We start from the raw sequence: 20,192 nt of genomic DNA, 5'->3' as shown, positions 1-20,192 counted from the left end.
CAGAACGTTGAATTGTCGCAAGATGGTCGATATTATCCACTTCTCCTGGCAGTGGTTTTAATGATGTGGCTGATCGGTGTATATTCTGTGAAAAGGTTTTCCAGGAGAGAAGTGAGGAGAAGTTGCGGTCCATCGAGAACAAGGACATGTCGTTACATATTGCTGCCACTAGATGGAGCCATTGGAGCTTGTAACGCTTTAAAAGGTATTTGTGTCGCACAGACCATAAAGGCTCCTCACAGAGAGATTATCATTAGGTAAATATTGAGGTCAGTGAGTTGCACATGAAGCAATATTTAGAGCTCACTCTGTTAACACTGCTTACTATCTTTGTGCACATGTGCTCGTGTTGTTTCTGACTCGTTTTTCATTGATTGTTTAAATGTTGCATGTGTTATATGTGTGTGTTTGGTCATGCTTCCGTTTTTTTTTTTCCTCGAGTGTGTGTTTTATTTATTTGCATTTGATATATGTTTGTTTTTCTACTTTCATCCGTGTGTGCTTCTGTGTGTACACATACAGGTGTACTCTGTGGCCCTTGCAGACCCTTGACATGATTAGGGGTCCAGCAGGAGCCTCGGAGCAGGGAGCAGCAGCACAGAGGAGCTGATGGAGTCCTGAGCCGGGAGCTGGTTTCTATTGTCCCCAGTAATTGGATTTGGTCCGGGAGGAGAGATGGCTGCCACTGAGAGGCTGCGGTCATTAGGTGTGAATGAGACATGTGGTGCCAGGGCTGAACACACACACACACACACACACACACACACACACACACACACACACACACACACACACACACACACACACACACGCTCGCTCGCTCGCACACCGGGGTATTGTGCTGTTGAATGGGCAGCGAATACACGCACGCACGTGTCCATGCTAATCCAGATAGATCTGAAAATATTGTTTTCATGTCAAAAAAAAGATAAAAACATTCTGCACGCACATCCTCACATCACTTTGTAGAAACACATCCGCCCTGAAACAGTAAAATCTTTTAGTTTTCATTAGCTTAATGTCATCTGTCGTGATTACTCGCTCAAATAAGCACATTCAGTCCAGAATAGACTCATAAAGCTGCATGACGAGCCTCGTAGAGTGATACTTCCTCTTTTTATCAGCGAAACACATCTGTTTGCATAATATTCAACTTTGTCAAAGAGCTTCACTTGTTCCCCAAATGAAGCCTCTCGCTCTGCGCAGAAACGATGCTGCAGCAGGACACTTGTTGCTCCAGAGGAGAGGCAGTTATTGTTCAGCCTGATCTCAGCAGGGGTAAAACATTTAGTCAGCACACACGACACCCACGCCAGTTCAAACAGGCTATAATGCATTCGATGTGTTCAGAGTTTGTTATAATGTAAGTTTGTCAAATTAGTGAGATGAGCTGAGATGCAAGAACACCAAGAACGGAAGCTGAAAAGAAAGGAAAATAAATGTGTTAATGCTTGGTTTGTCCATCATCTGGACTTGTTGTAAAGGCACTTCTGCTCTAGTCTTTAGTTACAGCTGTGTTTACATGCACCGATCAGGCGTAACATTATGACCACCAACAGTTGTGACTAACAGAGAATGGACATGGGCCTTTCTGAGGGTGTCCTGTGGTGTCTGGCAACAGGATGTTGTTAGTGGGGGGACTTTGAGGGGAGGGGCCTCTGTGGATCATCCCACAGATACTTGATCAGTTTGGGATCTAGTGAATTTGGAGGCCAGGTCAACACCTTGTGCTGTTCTTCATGTTTTTAGTTGTTCCTAAAGTGTTTTTGTGTGTGTGCCTGTGTCAGGCTGCATCCTGCTGGGGATGGCTGCTGCCATCAAGGATTGTCGTTGCTATGGGGTGGGGGTGCCTGGTCTGGTCTGGTCTAGGTGGGTGCTACATGTCTAAGTAACATCCACATGAATGAATGAATGCCAGGTCCAAAAGTTTCCCGGCAGAACGCTGAATTCTCACAAGGTGGTCAACGTCGTTTACTTCCCCTGGTAGTGGTTTTAATGTTGTGGCTGATTGGTGTAGAAGCAGTGATTTCTTTAAAACTGGTGATTATTTTGATGTTGTGCTACCTTTCTGCTTGAATTAGGGTCACCACAGACAGAATAAACCCTTTAAATAAAACAAGCAATATGAATAAAAACTGAAATAAAAGAGGTTCAAGTGTGAGAATAAGAGACTTGGTAGCTTTATCCATCAAACACGTGCACGGTGAGAAGGACCTTACCTTTTCCTGAGCAGCACTCTTTCTCAAACACATCTGTTTGCACAATACTCAACTTTGTCCAAGTGTTTCACATTTGATCCCCAAATGAAACCTCTCACTCTGTGCAGAGACGATACAGCAGCAGGACACTGGTTGCACCAGAGGAGAGACGATTATTTGCATACAAAAATTAGCCTGTGTCTCTTTTTTGTGCGCGCATGTTCAGGTTAATCTCAGCGAGGGAGAAACATTTACCCAACGCGCGCGCACACACACACACGCAGCGTTTCCATGGGGACCAAGCAGCCACTCTGCTCTTCAATAGTCGAGGCAGGCGGCTATTGTGCTGTCTGTGTGTTTGGGGGGTCAGGGTGGTGGTTCGAGAGGGGTTAGGGGGAGCAGCGTTGAACAACGCACTAGACAGATGAAAGCACTGCGCGTCCTTAAATCTAATCATAATTTAGTCATCACCAGAAGATGGTTTGATCAAAAATAAAGAAGGAGGACAGGCAACACTGGCAGGGCAGGAGAGAGACCTGAGTGCACGAGTCAAGGGAAAAGGGGGATGTGAGATTGCTCCTGGATGGAAAATGATGGCGTCTCGTGGACAGAGGTAGTCTTATCCCTAAAGCTGATGCTTATATGTTGCATCAGTCGCTATAGGCACTTAGTCTAAAAGGATTCCTAAAGCTCAGACGCAGCTGAGTCTCTGAGCAGTGGGCTCCATGCAATATAGAAGTGTGACGAATGAAGCTGCAAATGCTAAGCAGAAATTGCGAAACAGCAAAAGGGACAAACTATCATACAGATTTCTCAGATGTTATGATATTTTCATGAAGAAACGATTGTAGGAACAGAGGCCACAACCCGGAACTGAAAAAGAGGAACAAAAATCCAAGCATGTCTCAAATCTTCCTCTTTATATTGTAGCCGTGTGCGACCATTGTCCTGTTCTGCAGAGAGAGAGCAACATAGTGGAGCCAATTAGTGCGGCCCGGCCCCTCTTCTTCTTTACCTTTTCGAACAAATCCAGACAAAGAGCATTCACAGAGGGACGAGGAGGAGGGATCCAGCAGAGACTTTTTACTCAAATGGGCTTCTTTTTTTTTTTTTTTACGACTCGTAGCAGCATTTCTTGGATTGAAAGTCACCGATTTGCCCTGACATTTGGAATAAAATTATATACTTCACAAAATATCCAGAAACACTGAGAATATAACTGTGAGCAGATTTGTTATGTCAGTAAAAGAGGATCCACCCAAAACTTAATTACTCACTTTCTTTGAGCTGTATTGAAAGACTGCAAATATGATTAGGATGTTAGATGAAAACATACCAACATCCATTGCCCCAGTGCATGCTGGGTAGCTCCCAGTTTCCCTACTGTGCTTCATGACACACATGATCATCAGCGAGTTATATGAATCTTCTGTTTTTGGCCTTTTAATTTCAAATAAGACCCCTCGATTTGTTCAGGATCATTTCATCCAGAATAAATGAGAACAAACGGGATCATTGTGGCCTGATAACTGCACGTTAGACGGGGAGTCATAACCGAGTCGGAGAAAAGATTAACCAATCTCCTCCTCTGTATTCAACACTAAAAGGCCCGCTCTCTATAATGACCAATTACAAGCAGATTTTCGAGAACCTTGTGATAAGGTAAAAGCCATAAGTGATCTTTGAACCATAGCATAAAAGTTTTTAATGTGTTTTACTGATGCATGTGACCAAACAAATTGCAGTTAGTGAATTTCAATCCATATAACCTGAAGATCAAACCTACTTCTTTGTCTTGTAAAACGCTGCACCAATTAGAGTCTGTGGATAGCTGCATGTTTCATTAAACACAATGCATAATGATGCAAAACATACCTTTAGTTTCCTCAGATATGGCTGCACGTCTATAATTTTTGTAGGTTGATTCAGATTTAATGAGAAGCCCTTTATTGTCCCCCCCATACATATCTATTCAGGCCACGCAGGAGAATAACTGTGTTTCTCTCTGTGTTGGTCTGACACTTTGGATGCAGGGTCAGCCTCAAGCAGCCCATTAGCTCCAAACTATTCTCCACCTCTGCTTTGTCCTCCTCTCTCCAGCCCTCTTCCCAGATTTGTCTGTGTAGCCGTGTGTCACGGCCTTTCTTTGTGAGTCTAAGTAAATGCACTACCTCCCGCTACCAGCCACTGTATTGATCATGGCTTTTAGAGATTTTTTTTTATCCCATTTCATGATAATGAAAATAATGGAAATGCCCCAGCGCGTGTAACAGAATTGGTTTAATGCAGAAAACATCAGTAAGGAGGGGAGTGTTGAAGGAGAAGCCTAAAAAGCTCATAAGATTTGGCGAAACTTCTTTGATCCGTGCACATGAAATGAAGAATTACAAATAATTGAAATGGCTTAGAATATTTCCAGCATTTCACGCCACCATGAAATTGTTTTAAAAACTGTTTTCTGCCACAATATTACCCATCTCCATGGTGTCTATGCAAATGTTAGTTTTTTTGTATGCATAAATAAAGCTTCATTTGTTTGATTTTGTTCTCTTTGTCTACTTTCAGGACATTTTGAGTCATTTTTTTTGGAGTTTAAATAATTTGCAGATTTATTTCAATATTTACTGGTTCTTTTAAAAAAAATATATTGATATGTTTTATCTTGTAAGGACTACATTAATTAGACTACAGATGTATAGTTAGAGTATGTTGTTTCATGACTGCGTAATGTGTACAAATGTCACGCGGAACCTTTCTCCCGCAGCCTCGGTTCCAGTCGGAGGACTTTACTTCTGACGGACTGTCAAATGACATAATGGTAAACACAGTAAGGTGAGTCTCGATTTATACTTCGCAGCTCGTGCCTTACGCCGATGCAAGCACCAGACAACACCGATACAGCTGCGACTAAACGAGATTTTTCAGATTTCGGCGAGCGAACGGTTTAATTTCGCTTTAAAACGACACTGTTGAAAGATGGAGAGAGGCTAACGTTAGCCGCTAGCTGACTAGCTCCGGCTCACATCAGCAGCAGCAGCCGGGGGGTAAACACGGGCCTTATTCTGGCATCTTTCCGAGTAGTTGATGGATTTGTGCGCGTTTATTTATTAATTGTGTGGTTTCGTGTTCAACGGGACAATTGGAGAGCTAGTTTTAGGTTGACAGTTAAAGCAGCTGAACCGAGAGGCTGACCGTGGCTTCACCTCTGTCAGTGTTTACTGCTGTGATGCTGCTGACTGTGGTTGTGAAGAAGGAGCAGAGACGAACAGGAATCTAAATGTGTGTTCTTAGTACTGGTTTTTAGCTCCTAGCGTTGTTAAACTAAGGCGATATATTTATGGAAAGCTATTTTAAAAAATATAAGTTAATCACGGTGATGGAGGGGAAGCAGTGGTGCGTTCAAAGTCTGTTGTTGTTGTTTTTTAAATTTTAAATGTTTAATTATGCGGTAAATTGCGGCTGAATGGAGTAACTCAAGTATGAAGTAGCAGCAAAATAAATGTGTGGAAGTATTATTCATAAATAAAGTTTAAATCAGAAGTTAACTAGAAGACTTTTAGGAGAAAATGCGTGTGTAGTTCATGTACTCGTTTTGTTTAAGGGACCTTATCGTCTCTGAATGAACAGAATTCAGTCTATATTTATATTTATGGTCTCAAAAATGTGTTTTCGACTCTCACACTTCATACTGTGCTTGTGTTTTCTGCCGGGGAATTTCTAGAATCACTACAGTTTCATAAACGGTCAGTTCAAGTTAAAACCTCCACCTGCAACACTGCAACCTATGATTTCAGCATCAAAGTTGATGAAATACTTACTGATTGGAAAGTATGTGCACTGCTTCTTTTTAAATTAGGTGTCAAAAAGAGCTGCCGGATCTCACACCTCAGATTCACTCGGTTAAAACGGTGTCAATTCAGTCTGGATATGTGGCCAAATAAAAATTTAATCCATGTTTTAGATGTATGATTAAATGCCTAATGTCTAATTTCTCAACCAGCCTCCTCAGGTTGAACATTTACAACTGTACGACAGCTTTATGGGCGTAGCTCTCTGCAGTTTGCCTCAGTGAACCTTTTAAACTGGCTCAGCTGGAGTTAGATCATGTGATTTTGGAGGTCAGACTAAGTCATCTGATGCAGCACTATTCAAAGTCCCACAGGCCTTAAAAAGCCCAGAGGTGTGCTTTGGCTCATTGTCCTGCTGAATAAGTAAGATGTAAGTCTGATGTCTCACTGCAGGATGTTGTGGGAGCCATGCTGTGTTAACTTGTGGTAGCCTGAATCGCAAATAAATCTAAACAACAGCAAAGGAATTTTCTTTATTTGTCTTTCTGTCTTTAAATAACAAATAACTGTTGTTGCTCTCTATTTTAAGTTCTTGGTTCTTTGATGGTTAGTCGTGAAGGTACGCAGCGGCCACTGTGAAGTGTCTGAAATATCAAACATGGTAAAAAGAAAGAAAAAAGCTCTTGAATGAGAAGCTGGGCCCAGACTTAAACGGTGCAGCATCAAACACTCGTTTAGTTTTCCTCGTGATCGCCACAAACGACAAAAACGATCGTCTCGTGTTATGATCTGCGCCGTTGCGCTGAGTGTGTGAGCTCAACAGCATGTGTGAGTCAACAGGAGTTCAGTGGGACGCTCGATGAGCAACTGACCTCGATGACGATGCACATTTAGCTCAGAGCTGCGTCCGCAGGCCGATGATGTCATGGGAAAAGTTGTCGGTGTGAGATCGTATCAGGTGATAAAATAAAAATGGAATGAATCTGCAGTCTTTTTTTATTTGGCAAAACTGAATCAGAGCAGCTTTGATTATTTTTTGTGATTAATTATAGAATTGGGCTTCTTTATCACCGATACTTAAACAAACAGTGTTATTCATTTTATTTCCCCTTGTTTCGTCGGTATAGACATTGAAGTGACTTTTGCGTAATAAACTAAAGAGTTTCAGCAGCTGTTTCCGCCTAAATAAAATTACAACAATCCCCAACAAATCCTCTCCCATAGAATTGTAAATATTCTGTATATTGCGACTAGACGTTGCATTGCACTGATGTAACGTCCATTTAATAATTCATATGTGGGGAAAAGTAAAAGAGGCTTAGCTGTGGAGGAGGAGAAAATCAATGAGAGCGCAGACAAGAACGAAAGAAGTGTATAGACTGTATATGTATATAAAGAGAGGGAGAGGGAGAGAGAGAGAAAGAAGGAGGAGAAGTGGAAAGAATCAGAAGAGACATGTGGTCAGGCAGATGATGGCAACCCCACCCAGGCCTGCTTCCTCTGTGTCTGCTCAGTCTAGTGATAAGCAAACTGAGGAGGAAGTCGAGCTTTGTCTCACCAGGACATGTGAGGAAGGATGATGGTTTCTATTTGCTGAGGAGCAATCTGTGAAGCTTTGGTGTCGTTGTGAGGAGGATACAGCCTGAGGGTAGGTAGTTTGAGCCTTAAAGTTGAGTTAGAAGCGTCGTTATCTTCTCATCTAACTTGGTTAAATTTCACGAGAGCAGTTGGTCGCATGCATAAATTAACCAGAGTATTCTTTCATTTCCTCTTTCTCTCTTCCCTTTTCTTGCAGCGGAGCCCAAAACCGCCTCCATCTAATAACTTTAAAGCCACCGGACAGGACATAACTATACAAATATAGAGTTTATGGTTCATTTTGACCGAGTAGAGGGATCGTACGTCTCTCTCTCTCTCTCTCTGTCGCTCTTTTACCCAAAGTGAATAAATCTGGCTACGTGTTACAGTTCGTCGCCCAAATTGGATTCTATCGGAGAGTCCCAGGATGCTTCCAGTCCTGTTAAGCTCTGGCATGAAGCCGCAGTAGCTTCCCCTCCCCCTGACAGATATCCAACTTTCCCCAAGAGCTAGAGGAGGAAGACTGGAAACCTGGATGAGCGCCCTGTCTTGAGGCGGGAAGCAGGACTTGGCTTCAGACGGTAGATTGTAAAGCCTGCAGCCTGCTTGGATGTTCTCCTCCTCCTAGCTTATTAGCGTCACTAAAAGACTTGTCCAGCTGACTGCTAGTTTTGTTTGTTGGACGTGTGGATGCTGCTAACAGGCTTTTTGTGGAAAACTATCCAGTTGTAAGATTTTCCAGCTCAGGGGAAAGCCCATCCTGGTACAACCATGGAGGGTCTTGAGCAGCTTGACGTGGTGGGCGATATCAGCCCGGCTCTGGAGGCCACGGAGGACTTCATCCACTGCATGGACAGGATACAGGGCCAAGGTCCAAGCCAAGCTCAGACAGCGAACCTCCAGCCGACTCGGCAGCCTAAGCAGCTGCAGGAAGTGTCCAGTGCGGCGCTGGGGAAGCTGAGCTCCAGCGGTGTGTGGAGCCTGCTGGCTGGAGAGCAGCCGGAGGTGGGGCCCCTCGGCTTGGCCTGGACCGACAACTTCAGCGTGTTGGGGCTGGGGATGGGCTTGAGGCACGGCAAAAGGAGCAGGGCTCGTTCCACCAATGACCTGGCGGCCCATACCAAGGAGTGCACCGCCAACACGGCCAACCCCTCCTCCAGCTCGGTCTTTAAGAAGGGACACAACCGGTCCAGGTCAGATGTCAACTACCGGCCGTCCGCTTACACCGACAACGGTCTGCCGACGGTGGACTGCAACACGCTGAAGAACATGATTCTCAACCATCAACAAGATGGTAAGTCATATATACAGAGTGACTGTGTCCGTGTGCCATCTCATGTATATATTAATACAAAATGTATTGATAGCAAAGTTTTTGGACAGTGGCAGCTTGGTATTAATTAAAAGATCATGTATTAACTTTCTTTCGTTAAGTTTGAGTGAATAGTAAAGGACCTGTGAAGACGTTTCACCACTCATCCAAGTGGCTTCTTCAGTTCTAAATGACCGGTGGGTTGGGGTTGAAGATGAAGCCCATGCTACTGTGACATGTAAAATATGTTAATCAGTCCTGAAATGCAACAAAAGTACTACTGCAGTGCACACTCTCCTGAAAAGACATCTCTATCCCATCTTACAAACACGCTGTGGAGTACTATTATATGCTGTTGTTGGTGCTGAGTTGCTGCCTGTTTTTATACAGGCTATACATATCTGTAGCGCACAGTATGTAGCATATGAGCTGTCTGTTCTGAGTGTATGTATTCATTCATTCGTTCATATCTATTGTGTTTTTGTCAGTGTGGACTTGCCCGTCATCACCAAGTAGTCGACAAAGTCGTGTAATGTTACTGGTGGGGGGTTGGAGTTTTATGAAGAACATCAGTGGGTGGTGCCCACCTGAAACTCACATGACCAGCTGTTCTTCTCACAGGATTTTATGAGACTATGGGGGGGTTGGGGGTTGTGGCATGCAGCATAAATAAGAGTATAAGATATAGATGGCACATGCTGCATGAGAGAGTGACAATAAATTAACAAAAAAGTAGGGCTGAACGATTTGGGAAAATAATCAAACTGCGATCTGGAACAAGTTTGTAGTGTTCACCCCGTGAAGTAGCAACGGGAGCACAGCATTCTCTGCACAACACCTGACGCTGCGCAGCATCTTCTTTTTTGAAACCAAAATAGTTCCACACCATCGACGTGCTGTTCCTCTTCGAGACTAAAGTCTCAGCTGTGTCAGTTTCTGACTGTTCCGTCGAGCCAGAGGCCATTGCGCAACAGGTTAAAGGGCAGCACGAATGTTGATGCAGCCGAGTTCTCCGCGCTTTCGCTCGCGTCACGTGACCACCTTGTAATCGCGCAAGTTGCGGTTAGAAAATCGCGTTTTATCATATCGCGATATTTTATCGCAAATGCAATTAATCGTTCAGCCCTACAAAAAAGAATGGATACAGCTAGTAATCAAAATATTGATTGTAAAACAAGCTTAGTGGGTATACAGGGTGCTCATAAAGTTACTGTTATAGGTATAAACAATAGGGATGTGCGATATTTCATCGTTTGCGATATATCGTCAAAAACATTCCCCACGGTAAGAATATGTCATCCCGCGATAAAAACGATAAATTCCCATTGATGACATATATATGTACGCGACACACTCGCAGCCCAACACGTATGGAATATTGACAAATTGACAATGGCGGAAGGCGGAGCAGATACGCCGGGCAGCGAGGAGCTCGTTCCTAAACGAGGCTCCACCTCCATTATCTGGTTTGGTTTTAACCCCTTAACGCCTGAATTGATTTTTCAGTTATATAAAGAAATTAAATATTTGTATTTTTGCTTACCACTCCGGCCGGTCCTACGAGAAACTAGTGCAAGGTTCCTAGGATTTTTTTGAATGTGCACAAACCGACAATGGAGTATCACATGCGTTATTTCGGCTGCAGTCTGAACGGAAATGGTGCGTCGCGAATTTGCGACACTAGGCATGAAGGGGTTAAAAAGTCTGATGCGGAGCAGCAAATTACAACATGCAAGGTTTTAAACAAATAGTGCATGAAAAGGACAGTAACACTACTAATTTGTTCCACCATCTCAAACACAAGCACAAACCAGAATATGAAGAAAGCCAGAAAATGCGTGAGGATGCAGAAGCAGTGTCGACTTCATCCAAAGAGTCCGGTAAAAAAACAACTCAGATAAAACTTGCCGATGCATTATAGTCAAAAAGATTAGGCTGAATTGGTGTTTATCGTCATTTTTATCGTTACCGTAAATACCAGAAATTATCAGGCCATCTCTAATAAACAAGGGCATTAAATGGTCAATACTAGTTCTGTTACAGGTTAATTGGCTGTTGGATGCTGTTCAGATTAACCCGGGTTAACAGATGGTCCAAAATAAAAGCCTGCCAGTTATTGTTGTTCAGAAGTGAAGAAGTCTGAAACAAGACAAGAATACTCCAACAAGTCCTGTTAATTTTGTTTTAAAGACGCTGTGATCTGGGTGACTAAAGGCTCAATTAAGGTACTAGGGGACATAGATGCCGTAACCTACGCACGTAGCCAACGCCGGTGCGAGCCATTTATACTCGTGCACTCGCACTCGCTTATTTATGAGTGTATGTAAATGATGTAGCTGCTACACTGTTTAGCTCTAATGTGTATATTTTCCAATTTGGGTGAACTGACCCTCTAATCACATTGGATTGGCTTAATTGAGCACTGAAGTCTCATTGAAGATGATGTCATGTCCTCTGGTGACCAGCTCATTGAACCTGAAGTTAACTCTAGCCAGAAGGCTGGCCCTTACCTGACGGATACATCCACCCCTCCTCCCCCTTTTTTGCTCTGATTGACCGCCCGTTCAATTAAATGCTTTCTCAGCCTTTGAGGGGGGCTTTTTCGGGGGGAACAGAAGTCCTGGACTATTTGTGCTGCAGATCGGGGCGTGTGCCGTACTTGGGTTGAAGCATCCTCAGAGAAAGCAATAATGACAGAAGATGATGATAACTTGAAATGACACAGCTGTGCTATGACAGTCCGTATTCAGGCGGAGTGGCCAACACACACACACACACACACGTGTACACACACACGCGCACACACACACCATTTGTTTGTGTGTTTTGGCTATCTGAAGGCCTAAGGAGATCCTAAGGGATCCTGAGGGATAATAGCCTGTAATCCTGTCAGCAAATGGACTCAAATGAGGCAAGAGAAGAGGCAACCCAATTACCCGGCCCCTGATACTGGCAGGATTATTTAGTATTAGCATATGTGTGAAAAGACATCAGGCTATTTAGTTTGGCTCGATGTGTATGAAAGGAGAGAAGTAGGAAAAGGACGGTAATAAGCAGAAGGCAGAGTCATTTAGAGCAGCCTCGCAATGTCTCTTCATTCACATTTAAAAAAAAAAGTGGCCTGTTTGCCTTTCCATTAGTGACAGCTGTGGATGTTTAGATGGTAAATAGAAATGATGATCACTACTTTATATACACAATATTAATGCATATATAGAACCAAATATGCTTTATGTATTACTTTTATGTGAGTTCGGTTCGGTTTTGAACTATTTTCTAATATTATAAGGGAAATATAATTGAAAAAAAAAGCACGATGTGCAACCCAGTTTTACCTAAGACATAGTAAACTACAGTGATTAAACAGGACAGGACTTAGAAATAAGAATGTACAAATGCTTTGTACAGTTGATTCAGAGGTGTCCATAACACTAGGACTTGTTTTTGAGAAAGTAATCAGAATAAAGCAGAGATTGAAGTGTGCTGTTGGGTGAACGCAGAGTTGGTGACCCAATGGCATAAACAAGTGAACCCCTGCCTGATGATGCATGACCTCTGGAGATTAATTTGGGCCATCTTGATTATCCACAAATACCCAACAGACACATGTCCTGACTATTAGTTTTTGTTGTGTGGCTCCTTAGACACACTATATATACATGTCATAAACTTGTTATATCCTAGACACGTAAGCATCTGTCCTAGTGAATCCAATTCCTTTGGATCCTATGGGTTGAGTGGAGGGGCCTCTGTGGATCATCCCACAGATACTTGATCAGTTTGGGATCTAGTGAATTTGGAGGCCAGGTCAACACCTTGTGCTGTTCTTCATGTTTTTTTTGAGTTGTTCCTAAAGCTGTGTCAGGCTGCATCCTGCTGGGGATGGCTGCTGCCATCAAGGAGTGTCATTGCTATGGGGTGGAGGTGCCTGGTCTGGGCTAGGTGGGTAGTACATGTCTAAGTAACATCCACATGAATGAATGTCAGGTCCAAAAGTTTCTGGGTTCCTTAACTGGGTATGTGTGCGTCCATGCTTTCAGTGAATAAGAGAGACATATGTTTGAAAATATGTATCATTTAGCTCAATACATGGCACACACAACACTGTCTTTGGTTCTGAAACAGCAGTCGGTAGAGATCCATTAGAGACACCAGTTGTTACAATAGTCTACTGCACCCCAAATATCTGTATTTATTTGCATACAGAGTCTGAAATGGAGATTGGATCTCAATTGCTGCTTGGGGACGCATGTGGAGATGAATTTTAATGCCAGGTGTCGCCACAGATACTTAAAGCTGGCTAGTTGTGATGCCTAGGATGGATGCTAATGCAGGCCTAAAGGGGAATCTGTCTTTCAGTGTAAAGAACCATGTAATATTATGCAAAAGTTTGCGTCTTGATTGACTTGAAGACAGCACTGCTGCAGCGTTTGTTAGCAGCACTGAGAGTGATTTGTTAATTCTGGTCGTAGGCCTGTATGTGTGCGTATATATTAGACTATTACTCTGTGTGATGTCAGAACCTACCAGGTAGAGATGAAGGCTAATTGAACAGAGCAGTTTTCCTCGCCACAATGCCTAATTCTCATCGCAAACCCTCCCAAGCGTGGAGACTGCCAATCAGCCAGACTTGATTCCAGCTTAGTTTATTTGCATATTCATTTGTTTCCTTCAACAAAAAGGTCTGTTAACATGCAAACTCCAAGACCTAGACTGACGCCACGTCTGCTTCTGTTTTGATAAGATTGATGAGGCGCTGGACTCGCCACCCTTAAGTTAACAGGAGCTCTGAGGGATATAGCTTTTCCTTTTCCCTCCTTGAGTGCTTCAGCATGTTAAAGAAACTAAATGCAACATTTGCCAATTAGACTGTAATTGGTGGCGGTTTTCAATTAAATTAGTTTGTCAGGCTGCTTTAGGCGGTGAGGGTAAGTGATTGTTGTTATGTTTAAGTAAACCGGTCTGCCCAGTGAGCACTGATTTAAGGATTTGCCAGTCAGAAGTTGTCAAGATATTACGTTGATAACACACCAAACTGTGTTTGTTGTGGCAACAAAATGTGGTGTTGGATTTGTTTAGTGGGATTTGTTTACCCATTTGTCTCATCTGACCAGGTTGTCGACACTCAGGCAGTGCAGTTTATGAACATTTAAACTACTATACAAATAAAGTTTATTATTTAACGACTGACCCAGTTTTGTGTCTAACCAAAGGTCATGTCTGTTGTCTGGACTCTCTTTAATCCAGGAGAAAACACAGTTTAATCAAGGCGAGACGGAAAGAGAATAAGAGGAAAACAATTGAGCCTGTAGATTAGGAAAGTGGGACAGGCTGCCAACTGGCCTTTTTAAAAACACTGTTTCTTCCTGCTTTGTTGATAAGAAACATTGTCAGTGGAGGACGCTCTTGGATGGCTCTCTCTTTTTAAAATACCCATGCCCAAACCTCTGATGAGCTGCCTTCTTAGGAAACAGGCTGACCTAGATGATGGCTCCTGGGATCAGTTAGAGGTATTATGACGGAGAAGAAAAGGCTGCATTAGCAAATCAATGAAAATGCAGTACACGAAGATGGTATTAATCTGTAACTCAAAGGGAACCAAGTGTACTCTGAGAATATTTAGACGTGAAGGGCTGTCATGTTCAGATCTAAGGAGATGTGTCTCCTACGCCATCAAAAGCCATTTGAGTGGCTTATTAACTACTGCTATTTATGGGCCAATCAAAAAAAAAAAAAGAAAAGTCACTTTATTATATTCTGTGTTAAGATAACCTAAAAAATGTATAGTATAGTGATAGTATGTCCGTCAAGCTATTAACCATCTACTGGAATATCAAAAAAACTACATCTGCCAACATCTACGAACGGGTCAAGATACGAACTTTTCGGAGCCAGCTGTTGAGCTTCATTTCATGTATAGTGGAATATTCCTTTTAAGGACATGTGTTGGTAAAACACAATACAATTCAATAGTATAATTGTACCACAAACCAGAGCCTCCAATATTTAAATACTGTTGAATCAACCATAACATTCATGAAGCTAAGATTTAGTGCAGGACTGTTTGTCTGTACATTAGTGTACCTAATGTACTGGCAGATTTTCTAAAATCACTTGCCTCTAGGGACAAGGTTTTCGCAAGAATTTTAACGACATCTGACATTATTTGCTGCCACAGAAGCTGTAACTAGTTGGCAAGTGTTGCAAGAATGAAACGCCTTCTCATGAACACACATGTATTAATCATGTCTCACTTCTCCATTTTCTGTGTTTTCCCCTCCTCCTCCTCCTCCTCCATGTTCCTTTCCAGCTGATAAAAGCAGCAGCAGTAGCAGCGTGGTGAAGCAGGGCGAGATGGAACAGCGCGAAGGGCCCCGGGGCCGATGGACGCCCTGCCATGTGGAGTTGACGCCTTGCGAGCTCCGGCTGTACACTCTGGACAGCAGTGCCAACCGCCAGCTGGGCACCGCCTACTCGCTGTCACACTGCCAGAGCGTCATCTCACCAGCACCCTGCAGCCAGAGCAGTCAGATCACGCCGCCCGCCGACCAACGCACGCTCCAGGCTTTGTTCTTCAACAGTACACGCCTCCAGCTGAGGGCCACCAGCCAATGGGAAGCCATGGAATGGAGACGGATCATGTGGGAGAAGGTGCAGGCGGCCAGACCCGTCAGGAAGGAGATCCGGCAGCTTAAGACCGGAGTGGAAAAGCAACAGGTCGCTAAGTTTCCTGCTCCCATGTCCCCCTCCTCGTCTCCGTCTCCGTCTGGGCTCGACACCAGGCCCGATGGCGAGAGCGACACTCCGACATCAGGAGAGGCATCGCTCTCTCTTCAGCCTAATTCTGTTGTCCTCAGTAGACCCACCACACTCCCTCTGTTCACCCAGCGCTGCCAGGACGTCCTCAAAGCTGGTCTGCTGCACCAACTGATGGATCAGAACAACTGGCGGGCCTTCACCTTTGTCCTGACAAGATCTGCTCTCCAGGCCTTCCCTACTGAAGGCCGTGGGTCTGTGTCCAAGCCTGTCCACCAATACGCCCTGGCCTCCTGCTCGTCTGTGCAGCATGACCAGGAGCTAGAGAACGGAGAGCCATGGGCTGATAGAGGAGCATTTTTCCAGGCTGTTTTCCCCAAAGAGGCCCTCAGACTTAGGGCAGAGGATCAACTCAAGGCCCAGGAATGGGTGGAGGCCTTGCGGGACGCAGTCGCAGCACAGAGGCCTGCGCAAGAAGATGGAAGAAACTCAGGAGAAGGACCTTCCAATGTTCAAGGGTTGCTGTTGAGACCGAAGCCATCCAGGGATAGGAAGCAGAGGGAGGCCCAGAGAGCCAAGCGGCAGTCGGTCACCACCAGTTTCCTCAGTATTCTCACCTGTCTGGCCGTGGAGAAGGGGCTTACTGCTCAGAGCTTCAAGTGTGCAGGTGAGTGGCAAATAGAGTCACGCTCGTACTGTACATGCACACACACAGGTTCACGAATTGTTGAATACGCTATTTACATGGCTCCTAATTAGGCTGTTTGCATATTTGTGTCCAACACATCGATTAGAAACTGCAAGGCTTCCCTTCACGACTAACCTTGCGTAATTGGATCTGACGGCATCAGTGTTGGCGCGCAGAAATATTTTCACACTTCCTCGACATTCATGTATGAAAGAAGAACCTTGCGAATGTGTGAAAAACCTTTTGGCCTTTTTTTTGCCAACAAGAAGCGTTAAGGGAAAGGAAGTGGTCACTGTGTTGAAACATTGTGTGGAGACGTGGCTCCAGAACAGATGAAAGACCCGTTGTGTGTTTTTTCCACATTTCTGCATACGTGGATGTGTTCAGACATGTTTGTTGACACCTACATTCATTAATGTGAGCCACATAACTTTTCCAAAGCAGTGCCACATCTCCAAACATCAGATTATCCATTATCGTCCCCAAGTCATATTGTTTCTTCCGTTTGAGAAGCGTGCAGATATCTTACTGTTGCTACCGAGTGCTGACCGTCCATCCAGGAAACCCCAGAACTGAATCACGACCAGATCACGGTAAACATTTGGGATTGGTTCAATCAGCTGTGCCGGTTCACTGCTTTTACTCACGACCAGTGTGTCTATAACAACAGCAATTCAAAATTCTAAATAAACGACAGCTGCAGTAGGACGAATTATATTTGTGCACGTCACATTTTTCGTTCCGTCAGTTCAGTTTCTTTTCCCCAAACCACTGGCTCCCCACTTCTTCCTGCTCGGTTTGAAAGCGGAACCAAGAGGATTTATAACGGGCTTGACGTATCTTTCCATTTAATTTTCATCAGAAATGCTTCACTCTCTTCAATAGCTGAAGGATCCATCCAACTCCAACGTAGTCTATGACATCACTTTAAAAGGTGACTCACTAGCTAGCAAGCTAGGTAGACCCTAACCCTTAAATCTTTGATTTTAGCAACTTTTTAATATTTGACTTTAGCAAAGGTGTTATTCATGATATAGTTCACAGTACCAGGACCAACACATGTACGTTTCATTTCCCCTTTAAAGTTGGACATTTTAACACAAAGGTCTATTTGGATTGACTAGCTTTTGTCGATTAGCCCTTTACAGCAAAGTTACACTAATCAGACATAACATTATGACCATTGACATAATTACAATGATCTTCTGACAATACAATGTTCTGCTGGGAAACTTTTAGACCTGGCATTCATTCATGTGGATGTTTCTTAGACATGTAGCACCCACCTAGACCAGACCAGGCACCCCCCACCCCTTAGCAATGACACTCCTTGATGGCAGCAGCCATCCCCAGCAGGATGTACCACCCACCTAGACCAGGTGTGCGAATGATTCAGATATTAGGGCTGTCATGAATGCCTTTATTTGGGCTTCAGATATTCAAACAATAGAGTATTTGTTCTGACCGTAACGTTAAAGCTGCGTTTGCTGGCTTTTGGTTCTTCTTCACTGTCGTCCCAAACGGTACCACTTCTAGCATTAAGGTGACTTTTTGTGTGTGTTGTGTCGCCGTATCATTGCCCAATTTTTTTGCCTTCCCTTTCAAATCTAAGGCTTAGCTGTAAATATTTTCATATCTTAACAGTTCAATTAAAAGGTGCAAGTTTGTCTCAATTGTCCAACATTTACCCAAAAAGACAAAGAAAGGGAAAAACTACAATATCCAAATTCCAAATCATCAAATATTTAAGTCCAGCTCTATCAAACAACATCATAGACCTAGAATTCTGTTAATTTAGCTTAATAAGCTTTAGAGTTGCGGCTGGGTGCTACGTTACCCACAGAGTTAATTAATTATATTCCCCAAACTACATCCAACTGAACACATACTGTAAATGGCGGCTGCTCTCTTTAATGATTCTACCTGTTCCCGTTATTTGGCATTATTCAGTGTTCAGTCTGATCCCCTTTTTCCAGGACCATTACTGCCTCCATCTCCTTTATTATTATTCCTGTGAGTCTCCATACCAGACCCTTGGACAGCCCCATAAATGGCAGGCGGTGCTTTTACTCTCCCTGGGTGTGAAACGTGGGCTTCCTCTCCCACTCCCCTCTCCCCCGCGCTCTCTCTCTCTCTCTCTCTCTCTCCCTCAGGAGGGTTTTGAATAATCACCGCTCACCTCCCTTTTTTATTTGTAACAACTGGCTTATTAATGCAGGGCCGTTTTTGAAAGGCCAGCTGAAACAGGAACAAGAACAGAGGCCGTCTGGGGGCAACTGATGATAATTGGTAGGCTTAAAGCACCGGAGGAGAGGAAAAATGGATGAATGAGTGAATGAATGAGGCCGAATGAAAGCGGCCTGGGGATGCTACAGTGGTCAGCCGCTGTCGTGGTCGTTTGTTTGAAGGGTTTCTGGGCAGAGCTGGATGGACGGGACAGCTGGATACGTCCATTTTCTATACAGAGCGCACCTCTGCTCGCTGGGGCCGCTTATTGCACTCCTTTTTCCTTTCCTCCCTTTCTTTCTTTCTTTCTTTCTTTCTTTCTTTCTTTCTTTCTTTCTTTCACCAGTTCATTCACACTCGCAGCCTTTCCCTCTTTTTGTTTCCCTTTCTCCTGCTGTCACCCCCTCATTTATTTCACTGTATCCCTTCTGAGTCTCCTGCCGTGTTAGCGGGTCCTGAAAAGTTTTTTCACTATTTAAATTTCAAAGCCTTAAAATTGTTGGAGGTCTCCAGCTTTACTTTTTAATTTCATTGTTTAGCCACTAGTCAGGAAACGAGGACTCTCTGACTATCTGTTTTTAATGAATATTTGCAGAATTACATGCTTTTGCACCGTTTAGCACGAGATGTCAATAGAGGACCAGAATACTGAAAGATCAATGGATCCTGTATGAACCTAATTCATCAAAGAGATTGATCCTCTCTTGTTTACCTCAATGCAAATCTGATTATTCGTTTAGGAAGCCCCTACTTTAAACAAGATCCCTTGATGGTTGCGACCTCGGTGCCTGATGTTCAGCGAGCTACTTTGGTTACCAGTGTTTTTTCTTTGAACTTGTTTCAAGCGCCCACCACCCCACCTTTGCATATGCATGCTACTTCCATCCATACATATCGAGTGATTGGTTATTTAACATCAAAATGTGAAATGTATTCAACTAATTACATATGGGAATTGCTGCGTTTTAGATTCCTTTTGATGGAAAATGGTTGTTCGTTTGAAGGCTGTGATTCCCCCCCATCACCCCGTAACCCCGCGCCACACACACACACACACACACACACACACACACACAGAGGCGCGCACATTGTGTAGATGGTGCAGAATGCGTCCTCAGGTTTGGTGATCCCCACTGTTGTACCGGAGCACATTCTCAGGCCCCTGGAGACCATGTGAATCTGTCGGGGACAGTGGGGGGACTCTGGGGGTGAAGTGGGAATCGGTAGATATGAGGGAAGTGAGGAAGTAGGAGGTGGGTTCACATCAAAAGATGGAACGTTTCTCTGTCCAACTCTAACTCTCATACACAGCGTCTTACTTACAGGACTCTCCATTTGTCCCAATTTTCATTTGAGTGTCGGTCGGTGTGAATGAGACACATCAAAGCTCGGGCTTCTCTTGTCTTTTCAGTTTTAATTCACACATGTACATGACACACACACACACACACACACACACACACCCACACACACACACACACACCAGTGTCCTGTCAGAGGTGTGGTGGTTTGAACCAGTGGCGGGCAGATGAAAGCGCAAGCTCCTTTTTTTTGCCGCGAGGTCACCTCTCTCTCCCTCTCTCCTCTCTCCTCTCCCTCTCTCTCTCTCGCTGGCTTTCTGTATCACTGTGTCTCTCGCTCGCTCA

General features: G+C 43.9%; 1 protein-coding gene across 1 annotated transcript in view; it reads left to right on the top strand.

Moving 5' to 3' along the window:
* Positions 1–4,990: 4,990 nt before the first annotated feature.
* plekhm3 (pleckstrin homology domain containing, family M, member 3) overlaps positions 4,991–20,192 on the top strand; it is a 51,219-nt gene continuing 36,017 nt past the window's right edge. The window contains exons 1-3 of the mRNA XM_084544300.1: positions 4,991–5,030; positions 7,782–8,858; positions 15,187–16,299. Of these exons, the coding sequence (XP_084400426.1) occupies positions 8,336–8,858; positions 15,187–16,299 (1,636 nt within the window). The 5' untranslated portion in view covers positions 4,991–5,030; positions 7,782–8,335. The remainder of the gene's footprint in view (positions 5,031–7,781; positions 8,859–15,186; positions 16,300–20,192) is intronic.

The sequence above is a fragment of the Chelon labrosus genome (genome assembly GCF_963514085.1).
Source record: "Chelon labrosus genome assembly, chromosome: 5".
In the NCBI taxonomy this organism is placed as follows: Eukaryota; Metazoa; Chordata; class Actinopteri; order Mugiliformes; family Mugilidae; genus Chelon; species Chelon labrosus.
The sequence above is the reverse complement of the archived record's forward strand: the minus strand, read 5'-3'. Positions and strand labels throughout refer to the sequence as shown.